We start from the raw sequence: 13066 nt of genomic DNA on the forward strand, positions 1-13066 counted from the left end.
TTATATAGCGAAAGGTCCATCTTCTTTTTTGCTTTAACACCAGACATAATATTCATACAATTCCAGGCCGCCTTGGCATCTCCAGATTCCATGGAATTTTCAAGCTTTCCTTTAAATAAATATTTTGCTCTTTTTATTTCATTCTTTATTTCTGCTTTTATAGATTTAATGCGAACTGTATCACCACTTTTAAAGGCATTTGATCGTTCGCGAATGAGTGCTTTGACTTTATGCGTAAACCAAGGCTTCTGATTTGGATAAAAGGTGACACGTTTAGTTTCAACACATAATTCCTCGCAAAATGAGATATAATCATTCACAACTTGTACTGCTGAATTAAGGTCACTGGCTGTATCAATAAGTGCTGACCAATCAGTAGACTGGAAACATTCCTGTAGCTTTTCTATTGCCTCACTATTTCGAACTTTAATTATTTTCCTGGTAGGCTTTTCCGCTCTAATTTTTTGTCTATATGTTGGTAACAGGGTAATGACATTATGATCAGAACTTGCAGAAGCGTTGATAATACATCTATAGGCTTTGTTTAAATTACAGAAGCACTGGTCCAGGATATTCTCGTCTCGAGTAGGTTTCAACTTCAACTTCAACTTTATTTTCCAATGTTGTTTTACAATGATAAATAATATTAAATTTTAAAACCTAAGGAAGGAGCTAGAAAATAGTGTAAACACTAATCAAGTCCAGCCCCTTTTACATAAATTATACTTAACTAAATTTTTACAACTATGGGCAATAATTTCTTTCAGGCCTACAAATAATAAAAACTTAATAAGTTAAAACAATCCCATTTATATATATTAAAATTTAAATATTACTACACTTTTTCATAAATAAGATAAATAAAATAAATAATTATATAACTAAAGTAAGAATTGCTTTAATTTCCGTTTAAATATAATTTTAGAGTCATGTTTAGTATTTTCTGGTATCTCGTTCCATGAATTAGCACCAGAATATCGGACAGAAAATTGACCAACATTACTTTTGTATTTTGGAATAGCAAGATTGAAATCTCGTTGAGTGACGATGCTGGGCATGTGAAAAATATTCTGGAATTCCCACGGGAAACCTGTCATTAATACTATCATGAACAAATAAAACTAACTGAAATGTATGTTGCTTATAAATATTTAGTATCCCCAGTTCTGTAAATAATGATGATGTATGTGCTAATCTATCAGAGTGTGTTATAGTGCGTACAATTCGTTTTTGGTTAAGGTGTATAGGTTTTAAATTTGTTGAATATGTGTTCCCCCGAGCATATGATATATGGGGTAGAATAAAACAATTGTATAAGAGTAATAAAATTGACTGAGGAACACAATTTCTCAGTTTATAGAGCACACCTGCTTTGGAACTAACAATTTTGTTGACCTTATTAATTTGATTTTTCCATGTGAGTTTTTTGTCAAGTGTGACCCCTATATACACGGTTGATTCTACTTCGTCAATTTCTGTTCCTTTAACATGTATTGCTCCGTTAGTTTTAATAGCCGTGTGTTTACCATGGAAAATTGTATACTCTGTCTTTTTTGTATTAATGGTTAATTATTTAAATCACACCAGTCCACAATATTTTTAAATTTGCTATCTATATACTGCATGTCAATATCATCATGTATGGAACAAACTGGTATCGTCTGCAAATAAACGAATATCAAAGTAGTCAGTCACATGAGCAATGTCATTGATATATATAAGGAACAACGTACTTTTTGAAAGTAGGCAACGCTTTCTTTATTTCTTTACCACTGGTTTATATCTCCAAGTACGAATTTAGGGGAATCAGGGGACGCCTCTGATATATTACTCACAGTATCTCCGACAATACGAGCGGCTTCATCCGCATTTGCGTCGGGTGAAACATAAATCAGGATCACATGGATTTGATTAAACTCCCTAGGAAGGTAGTACGGTCTAAGCGATATGCATAAAAGCTCGATATTTCTCTCACAGATTGATTTTTTTACATTAATATTTGTGCACCAATTTCTGTTTATATATTTACCTAGACCTCCTCCGCATTTCTTGCCGCATAGCTCTGGGATCCGGTCATTTCTGAATAATTGGAAACCATTTAAATCTACAGCACTTTCAGGGGTTTCCGTCTTTAGCCAGGTCTCGGTAAGACCAATTATGCATGAGTTTCTAAAGTATGTATCATATTTGACTAGGCTCTGGAATTCTTAGATTTTATTCAGTACTGACCTCGTATTTGTAAAAGTAATCTGCGGTAATGCTAGAGTGCTTCTTCGCTTTTGTAATCTGTGTTGTATTCCTCCACGATGGCCTTTGCGGGTAGGATCGTTTCGCTTAGACACCCAGTCCGGGAGACCAAGAGCAATATCCTCCGAGCTTGGCGCGCTTTCAAGGGATTTCTTCCCGAGCGTGAACAGCAGGCAGCGAGAATAGACAACAGTTGTAGGCTTAGCTTCAACCAATTTGATAGTCGACGAAACAATCAAATAATACATAAATATCACCAAACTGTAGTTCCACAACATGTTCACAACACAAGTACGCCACGATTTCAAACGATTATATGTAAAACTTGTTAAAATATAAGGATTTAAAATACTATTAAACAGAGCTGTGAAAAAGACACTCTTGACGCAAGCAGTGCAGCGCCATCAAAAAAGTCTGTCGTTTGTGATACTGGTATAAGGATGCCAATGGGCATCCCATGATGATGGTAAAATTAGGTGGTATCTCTCTCATCTAACCGGTGGCGATTTTTTAGCACCTTTCGGGTCCCCCCGGTCTAGACGCAGCAGGGGGTACCCGGCAGACTCCCATTTTCATTGACTTCAAGTGACCCCCAACACACTTAAATAGTCAGATATTGGTACCTAGCTCATCTAACCAAATGTCTCTGGGCTGCCGGTCCATATAGTTTTAAAGTGAAATATTGCAAGAGTTTAAATTTGGTATTATAGCATAATAATTTGGGCAGTCTATGTGTGTGGAGACAGCGTGACTTTCCCTATCCATAAATTAAAAGTATACAGTACTAACAACATTAGTGTTTAAGAATTGAGAAGTTTGATTTGATTGTACTAACTAAAAGGTCCATGTTTCCATTTTCTTACCTCAGCCCCAACCATAATTGGACTGAGGTGGTGCAGAAGACCCCTCACTTAACCGCGCCTACCATTGAAATTGGCTCGACCTATGTGTATATTTCATATTCAAATATCTTTTTAAGGTTGTATACATTTCCAAGCTGGAACTTTGATACGATTTTTACATAACTGAATTTCTGGTCAACTATAGGTTCATATTTTCAAAATATCCTTAGCCAATGAGGTTGAGAATTCTCTCCTAATCGCCACCTCTTCCACTGAAAACCATCATCCACAGAGCCGATGTATTTGAAACTTAATACACATACAAATTAATCGTAATTGGTTGGTCTATCAAAGGCCTCCAAATATTGTTTAAGGGCCTAGAGTAGCCTACCGTATGGTGGTCAATTTATCATGTGATACCTGAAAAGAAAGGCCCTGAAAAGGAAGGCTCCACTTTTTCATAACATATTTCGTTTTTGAACATATTTATTCCTAGTATTTTGAGACCAAAACTATCACTTTGTGACCTGGTTGCTAAATATTTCTATGGTCATTTTCTTGATCAGTGGTCATGATATGTCTTTTGGCACTTGGCACACAAAAATGTTTGTACCAGCTTTAGGTTAAATGTCAAAATAAGGCGTTTTTTAACATTTTGTGTATTTCTGTTGTATTAGAGCAAATATAATTATATATATTGCGAGACTAAAATTATAACTTTCCGACTAGTGGTTGCTGAGATATTGATATGGCCATTTTCTTGACCAATGGTCAAAAATAAAGTTTCACGGTCATTTTTGGCAAAATTTGTCTATTAAAGTGAATAGAAATATGTATCTTCTGAGTATTTTGACACCAACTACAACCATATCCACCCAACCATTTTTGAGATATGAAAAGTGTGCTCTAAGGAAAAAAATGTTTGTGCCGGCTATATGTCAAAGGTCAAAAAGTCTGGTTTAAAGTTTGGGGCAACTGGATAATTATTTGTACAATGAAAATTCATCTGTTTTTTGTGGGCAAAAAGATTTTTTTTGGAGTAAATAGTTCCAAGCCAGGATTTTAGTCAAGGTTAAAAAATTAAAAGGCAAGGAATATTACTTATGTTGTTACAATTTTGTTGTTTGAACTTGAAAATATTTTTTTTTATTTACAGAACACCGGCAGATTTTGGGTCTGCATCAGATAAAATATGGGCACACTTTGCATCAGCGGGTTGTACTAAAACATCACGCAACGATTTAATCAAAAAGCAAATCATCAAAGAGGCAGGTTGCATTTACAAACTTCCTTATGAAAATAATGTCAAATTATTAAAGATGTATTGTCCCCAAAAATATGAAAAATGAAGATTAATAAAATCAGATTTTGAATAGGCCATTTCGTAGTTTTAATAAAGTTAATCACAATTAATGTTTTCACTTATAAAAAAGACAAAACAAACAGTTAAATTCAAACAAAAACCTATTGGCTGGCAGCAAAAATTGCTTTTTTTTGCTTGCAATTACAGTTTTTTTTTAAATACATTTTTTTCCCGATCCAATTTTTGGTCAAAGTGAATAACTATTATGGAATATCAAAATGGCATATTCAACAACAAAATTTGAACAAAAATATTTTTTCAGGGGGACAATATATAGCTAATCTGAAAGTAGCAATGAAATTTGTATCATTTTAACACAGGAATTTATTCATATTTTGAATACCATACATTTTCAATATTGATACTGTATAAGGATTTGTTATCTTTAAAGGGTGGCGCATCAGGTACAAGTACAAAGCCAGATTCAGGTGGTCTTGGAATTGGGATGAAAATGGTAAGACGACGTCACCAAAACAGTTTTAAAATACTGTATTAACAATGCGACATCAAATTTTGACAAGGCTATTTATAAAAAAGAAATGTGTATAGCATGGTATAAACTTTCAGCAGTGAAGTCAATGGCTACTATTTGTCATTGACAGCTAATATGAATATTATTAATATATTATTTTGTTTTAAACTCTATAGGCTGCTTTAATTGACCCAGAATTCATGAAAGACTCCTTCACAAAACGAAATTCAAGACCGGGTCAAGATTGTAAGAATGTATAAATTCAATGATTATGGACTAGATCTTAAAGTACCCAAGAAGTTATAGAACTGGCCATTTGATTAGGCCTAAAAAATGTTAGCGTAATCATACCTACAGTACCCTATGTGAAAGTAAAAGTTCTTCTAGGTAGCTCAAAGATAAAATATCATTAATATTATTATATAAACCAGAGATATTAACAGTGCCAAGTATTGAAACAGCCCCTATTATTGTTAGGCTTAGGCAACCACAGTAACAAAACAATTTAAACTATCGATGAATATAAAATTATACCTACCTTATTAGTTATATTAAATGGTGAGGAGAAGCGTACATTGCTCTAGTTTTTTAAAAATTGTTTAAAGTGTTGGGTTTTGTTTCAGCATCTCAGATGTTTGCGGCTTTGGGAGGCGATGTACTGGCTGGAGAATCTGATAGAGCTACCTCAGCAGGCAGCAATGGGTCACAGCCTTCCTTCTCAGTCTGGAGAAATTGATGAAGATCTAATGAACAATCTGTGTGAAAGTCAAATGACATAAAGGCCCCCAGGCTTTGTCTGATAATAGTGCAATATTAACATGTTTATGGCATTTTCTGTGGGCTGACGAAAGTATAGGGCCATTTTATGGCCCTTAAGGATAGAAATTGGAAGGAAATTATTACAAATTGCACCAATTGATATTTAAAAAATTTAATATGGAATAAAATTTAAATTTTTTTTAAGAATTAGATACAATGTTATGAAAGAATGTTACATGCCCTCTGTAGATCATGTATGAAGGTTTTGATCTGGAGATAGTGGGTCTGAAGCCAGTTTTCCACTATACGAATTTGTACACATACATATTCATGTTTCCATTCTCCAAATCTCTCTCTGCGACGAGTTCTAGATTAGTAAATCAAATTTTTGCGAAGTGAAATATTGCACAACCAATCGGAGCTTAGGAAATGAGCTACTACGCGTTCATGAGCACTCATGAATCGAAAAGCTCAGCAGACACGTAATGAACATGAAAATCGCAGCTAACAAATTCTCCTAGTGGAAAACAGACTTTAGATCTGCAATCTTTCTTCAACACATTTTTCTTATCAGGATACAGTAATTATACTTTATAGGCATTTTCAGAAATGACAACAGAAAGAACCATGTACAAAAGAGATCAGATTAGTAATAAACTTTATTGAAATCATAAACCATTTCTAAACGGTTTCTATTGTACTAGTATTTCAATATATAGTGAATTGCAAAATATCGTCAGTATATTTAAATGCTCTGTAACACAATACACAAACAAATACTACTGTACTGTACTATATACACAAGAGTATACCATGACCATTATTCATTTTAAAACTAAGCAACAGATGATACGTAAGCTAACTGATACAATGTCAATCATGCATATTATTACCCATGTTCTGATTGGTCATCATTTCCACAATTGTAAAGTTACGTTTGTGGTACACCATTGCCTAGTCCCTTTGGGAATTATGTTAGAATTCTTGCATCTCTTAAAACAAACAATCTTGCTTAGCATGTTTAAATAAATAATATTTATTTGCCTGCAACAATAAGCTTACCTTGGTCGTCTCAACCAATTTTAGATTTTCTAATTTTACAAAAATACTAAATTCACTTTTGTAGAAGTGACCAACTTGACACCACCGAACTGAGGTATATTTAAAGGTAAAAGAAGAAGCCTCATACAAACTGGTTTCTTGCCAAAAGGTATGACAGCACCATAATGGAACATGAACAATGTAGTGCACATTTCTTATCTTTTATTTATTATTTAAAAAACCCTAACAATAATAGTGAATTGCAAAATATCTTCACAACAACACACAATATTGCTCTTCATGAAAGAAAGAGGATTTTGTTTTAACAAAAGAACAAATTTTCATGAAGTGCAAGAATAAATGAAAAAGATCCACCATCATTAGATTGGTCTTTTTTTTTCAGAGATGGGCCCATTTAGTTGGCCCACAGGTCACTTTACCATCTCATGGATGGAAGGAGAGTGAAATTGTGAATAGTTCAGGTACTTGCACATTATAACAAACATAAAATTATTATTAAATATGATTTCAAAATCATTAAAATAAAAGACTTTACTACTTTGGAATAATATGCTGTATCTTAAGGTATTGTACAGTATTAATATAATGTATTTTTACAGATACTAAAAATGGACTTAACAACTTTGCCCAACCACAAATGACAAGTATATCTCACATCACATATTTACTGAACCTATTTCAAACTGTATTTCAAATGCAAAGACGAAATTTGTACAAATGAAAACAAATCAGTTCCAAGGTTTCAGGAGACAACTTCTTGGAATTCACATGGTACTAAGTGCATACATAGTTTATTACCAGTCAGAAAAAACCCACATTTTAGTCTGAATTAGGCTAAAAGAAATAATATATTATACATGGAGATCTAAAGTGAGGTGACTGTGATCCAAAGTGTGATGTGTGTTGCTGCGCAACTTTTTTCCTTAGTAAAATCATTGCACGCTCTAGATTTTGATTTAGATTCCGAGTGGAATTTTAATACAGTAAAACCTCCACACATTATATTACATGGTGGAAGACTCAAAACTGTAACAGGAACAGAGTGAGCAAACCAGCATCAACAGGAAGAAAAGAAGCAGACTATAAAAACAAGAAAGAATTTATTAAAATAAAACAAGAGGAGACGAGGACAACCAGAAAATTATTGTTACAAGAAGAGACAAGCAGAAATCTACTTTATAAGAAGACAAGCCTAAAAATATTTTACAAGGAAACAAATCAGGCTCTGGATCAAAGGGAAACAATTTGAATCTCTGGAATCCTTGAAAACACAATTTATTAACCACTTTAGCAAAAATAAATCAATTCTATTAGATATAACACTGGCGAAAACGCCGAAAAACTGGGGCCTCGGTTACCCGTGCAGCTTCGGACGCACAAAGGGGTTGTAAAAAGTAGAAATGCCCGATCAAGGGGTGGGGGCTTAGGATGGCCAGGCTCGACCGCCATTTACAAAACAATAATAAAATAGTGCAGCAGCTGCAGTCATTTACTGAACTTCCATAAATTAAAATCTAGTGAGGCCATTGGCCTCGGTGACCCGTGCAGCTTCAGACGCACAAAGGGGTTGCAGAAATGCCCGATCAAGGAGTGCGGGCTAAGAGGACCAGGCTCGACCGCCATTTACAGAACGAGCATAAAATAATAAAAGGTATAGTAGCAAACAGTATCTTAATGTTATGATAAAAATTATCAAAAAGACATCTTTACACAGCGAGATTACGTTGTTGTCATGGAGAATGCCATGCCATACCATGTTATTCAATTAAATCATGAACAATGTCAACTCAACTAGAATTCGAATTCGACTTCGATAGAGAAGAGATACAGGCTAGAAAGGATAGGAATGACGGCGCTGAAAACGATGACATAATACTCAATGCTGCGATGCAAACTTTTATAGATCCGCAAAAGCCTGTGTACAAAGTCATACAACCGAATTCGAGATCGATTAATGCTGAAGCATTCGCCAACATTGCAGTAGCCGAACGTCACCGACATTGCAGCGGTTGAAAGTGGACCCGGCGCCACTGATATTTCAGCGGTCGAAAGTGGAACCAACATCACCGACCTGGTAAGTTGATATATAGTTTTTATTATATACTGTATAACGTGTTCTTTCATAAGTTTTTGTTCTTTCCTTAAATTTTTTAAAATAAATAGGCTATTGATGCCCTGGGAGGGAGATAACAACAAGCAGAAACGCATGCAGGAGATGGGCAGGGACCACTTCAAGGCGAAGACGCCGCTCAAGACAAAGGGCAGTGTTGGCGACTTCACGGAAGATGATCCAGATCAGCTTCCGATGCCCATCATGGAGGTTGCCACGGATGCCAAAGGGAAGAAGAGGATAAAATGTTATATGCCCATAGCTTGCAATATCGAAACAGCGAGGAGGAGGCGTTGGTTCAGAAAAGAATATGCCTTCGAACCGAAAATTATGATGGCAAGACACTGCATAATCAGGGAAGAGGACGAAAACACAAACGACCAGATGTTGGACCGGATATCAAAACTTCCCTTTTACTTGGTTGAAGAAGATGTGCACATGCTCTACTTTTTTCGCAACAAGGATAAAAGGTGTTACAGCTGTGGGGACGATACCATGCAGCCAAAAGGTTCGCCATCAACACCATTGCCAGACGAGAAAGCATTATCTCCTAGAACCATCGTTTCAATTACGAACGACTCAAGCCATCAAACGAAACAGTATAAAGAGCCTGTCTACATCTAGAAAATCTATAAATTTCATATGGTCATAGCTTGCACATATCGAAACAGCGAGGAGGAGGAGGCATTGGCTCCGGAAGAAATATGCCTTCGGACCGAAAATGGAAACATGCGAGTTGCAATTACGCCGTTTTTGGCCTCAAGAAATATGATGGCGAGACACTGCATAATCGGGGAAGAGGACGAAAACACAAACGACCTGATGTTGGACCGGATATCAAAACTTCCCTTTTACTTGGTTGAAGAAGATGCGCACATGCTCTACTTCTTTTGCAACAAGGATAAAAGGTGTTAAGCTGTGGGGACGATACCATGCGGCTAAAAGGTTCGCTATCAACACCAATGCCAGACGAGAAAGCATTATCTCCTAGAACCATCGTTTCAATTACGAACGACTCAAGCCATCAAACGAAACAGTATAAAGAGCCTGTCTACATGTAGAAAATCTATAAATTTCATATGGTCATAGCTTGCACATATCGAAACAGCGAGGAGGAGGAGGCATTGGCTCCGGAAGGAATATGCCTTCGGACCAAAAATGGAAACATGCGAGCTGCAATTACGCCGTTTTCGGCCTCAAGAAATATGATGGCGAGACACTGCATAATCGGGGAAGAGGACGAAAACACAAACGACCAGATGTTGGACCGGATATCAAAACTTCCCTTTTACTTGGTTGAAGAAGATGCGCACACGCTCTACTTCTTTTGCAACAAGAATAAAAGGTGTTAAGCTGTGGGGACGATACCATGCGGCTAAAAGGTTCGCTATCAACACCAATGCCAGACGAGAAAGCATTATCTCCTAGGACCATCTCCTCAATTACGAACGACTCAAGCCATCATAGAAAAAATCATAAAGAGAATAGACTGTTCGGAAAATTTCTGATCAGGGCCATTCAGTCATCGCCCTCATTCGAACGGCAATGGATGGAGATCCTCAATGTCTTCGGACCGAAAATGAAAACCAGAAAATTATTGTTACAAGACAAGACAAGCAGAAATCTACTTTATAAGAAAACAAGCAGAAAACTGTTTTACAAGGAAACAAGCCAGGCTCTGGATCGAAGGGAAACAATTCGAATCTCTGGAATCTCTGAAAACACAATTTATTAACAGCTTTAGCAAAAATAAATCCATTTATGCCCATATAAGAGAGTATGATTCGATCACATATAACACTGGCGACAACGCCGAAAAACATCCGACCAGGATTAAACAAGCCGCCGCCGATAGAATAGGCTATGCAGACCAACAAATAAAAAACAAATTCATTTCAACTCTCCCACCCAAATGTAGGGCAGACGTAGCTATGTCTATCCCGATTGATGCTACACTAGACAACATTGTTACTAGTGCACAAAATTACTTAGATCTTTCTGTGGATGATTCCCCACAGGAAGTTTCTTTTAACATCAAGGAAACAAATAGTCTTGAATCATTACAACACGAAATAAATTCCCTTAAAGTGGACCTAGCCACAGCAAAACGTTCCATTAACGACGATACAACTCGACGCTCACGTTCCCCCAGTCGCAATTATTCCCCAAGACCACACCGAAGCCGAGTCCATACAAACCTCACTTCCAAAACCCACCTAACCCTAGATACAGACAACCTCCCCAAACTTGTTATTTTTGTGGAAAGCCAGGCCACATACAAAGACACTGCCAACAAAGAAACCGGAAATTATCCCCATCATATCCGTACCAACAGTCCTCCAACAATTATTACCCTAGCCATCAGCAGGATTTTTAAGAAGGGGTCTAGATAACAACGCAGCCTATAATCTACCTCGTAGAGGTGACCCTGGAAAACAAGGCTATTGATGTTCTTAGAGATAACAACAAGCAGAAACGTATGCAGGAGATGGGCAGGGACCACTCCAATGCGAAGATGCCGCTAAAGATGAAGGGCAGTGTTGGCGACTTCACGGAAGATGATCCAGATCAGCTTCCGATGCCCATCGTGGAGGTTGCCACCAATGCCGATGGGAAGAAGAGGATAAAATTTCATATGGCCATAGCTTGCACATATCGAAACAGCAAGGAGGAGGCGTTGGCTCCGGAAGGAATATGCATTCGGACCGAAAATGGAAACATGCGAGCTGCAATTATGCCGTTTTCGGCCTCGAGACACTGCATAATCGGGGAAGAGGACGAAAACACAAACGACCAGATGTTGGACCGGATATCAAAACTTCCCTTTTACTCGGCTGAAGAAGATGCGCACACGCTCTACTTCTTCCGCAACAAGGATAAAAGGTGTTACAGCTGTGGTGACGATACCATGCGGCCAAACGGTTCACTATCAACACCAACGCCAGACAAGAAAGCATTATCTCCTAGAACCATCGCTTCAATTACGAATGACTCAAGCCATCATACGAAAAAGTATAAAGAGAAAAGCCTGTCTACATGTAGAAAATCTATAAATTTTATATGGCCATAGCTTGCACATATCGAAACAGCGAGGAGGAGGCGTTGGCTCCGGAAGGAATATGCATTCGGACCGAAAATGGAAACGTGCGAGCTGCAATTATGCCGTTTTCGGCCTCGAGAAAAATGATGGCGAGACACTGCATAATCGGGGAAGAGGACGAAAACACAAACGACCAGATGTAAGACCGGATATCAAAACTTCTCTTTTACTCGGTTGAAGAAGATGCGCACATGCTCTACTTCTTCCACAACAAGGATAAAAGGTATTACAGCTGTGGTGACGATACCATGCGGCCAAACGGTTCGCTATCAACATCAATGACGAGAAAGCATTATCTCACTTATTATTTCACTTTAATAAATGGTATTTTCCATTGTTTTATGTTAATGCGGTCCTAAATTAATATGGTAAACAAAAAGTATAACCAAAAATTACATTGTCGTCACTTTTAGACCTTTTTACATTGATTTTAATATACATTTACTGCTAAATCTGAGAAGGAAAGGGGTGCTGAAAGGCGTGCAATGTTTTTACTAATGAAAAAAGTTGCGGAGCAACGTGCATCACACGTGCATCACAGTCACCGTCACCGTCAAGATTCACTCTAGATTCCTATCACCTCACTCTAGATCCCCATCACCTCACTCTAGATTCCTATTACCTCACTCTAGATTCCTATCAACACCTCACTCTAGATTCCTATCACCTCACTCTAAATCCCCATCACCTCACTCTAGATCCCCATCACCTCACTCTAAATTTGAATGTTGCAGGTGTACCCTATGAGGAGTGAAAGTAAATGGAGGAGACGACTTGATTTCTGGATTTCGGATGGGGGAGTAATACTATCAAGTGCAAACTGTGGAATCAGTTTTCGTCAGAAGTGGGTGAAGAAACTGTAGGGAAGACAATTACATTAAAAAATGTGGAGGTTGACATGTTTAATAATGTTTAACATTTACAATCAACAGATTTATCATGCCATACTTGATGTGGGCTACGCCCAAAACATGTCATATTATGTATATATTGAGGAAGTTTTAACTTGTTTGATTTTTATTTTTTCTATTTTTAACTTCTACTGTTTTGCTATTAAATGTCACCCAGACATCTGCAGAATGCTGGTCAATGCAGGAGTAAACATCAATCT

The 13066-nt window shown here is 37.0% G+C and overlaps 3 protein-coding genes across 3 annotated transcripts in view; 2 read left to right on the forward strand and 1 right to left on the reverse strand.

Annotated features, from left to right (window-relative positions):
• The window catches only part of LOC140056042 (rabankyrin-5-like), a 28786-nt gene extending 22314 nt beyond the window's left edge, over positions 1 to 6472 (forward strand). Inside the window, exons 5-8 of the mRNA XM_072101269.1 lie at positions 4246 to 4357; positions 4844 to 4906; positions 5101 to 5170; positions 5548 to 6472. Of these exons, the coding sequence (XP_071957370.1) occupies positions 4246 to 4357; positions 4844 to 4906; positions 5101 to 5170; positions 5548 to 5660 (358 nt within the window). The 3' untranslated portion in view covers positions 5661 to 6472. The remainder of the gene's footprint in view (positions 1 to 4245; positions 4358 to 4843; positions 4907 to 5100; positions 5171 to 5547) is intronic.
• Positions 1 to 13066, forward strand: part of LOC140055996 (tRNA endonuclease ANKZF1-like) — a 344549-nt gene that overhangs the window by 262910 nt on the left and 68573 nt on the right. The gene's annotated exons all lie outside the window — the stretch shown is intronic.
• LOC140056049 (large ribosomal subunit protein eL43) overlaps positions 1 to 13066 on the reverse strand; it is a 220534-nt gene that overhangs the window by 24547 nt on the left and 182921 nt on the right. The window lies entirely within an intron of this gene.

The sequence above is a fragment of the Antedon mediterranea genome, chromosome 1, assembly GCF_964355755.1.
Source record: "Antedon mediterranea chromosome 1, ecAntMedi1.1, whole genome shotgun sequence".
Lineage (NCBI taxonomy): Eukaryota > Metazoa > Echinodermata > Crinoidea > Comatulida > Antedonidae > Antedon > Antedon mediterranea.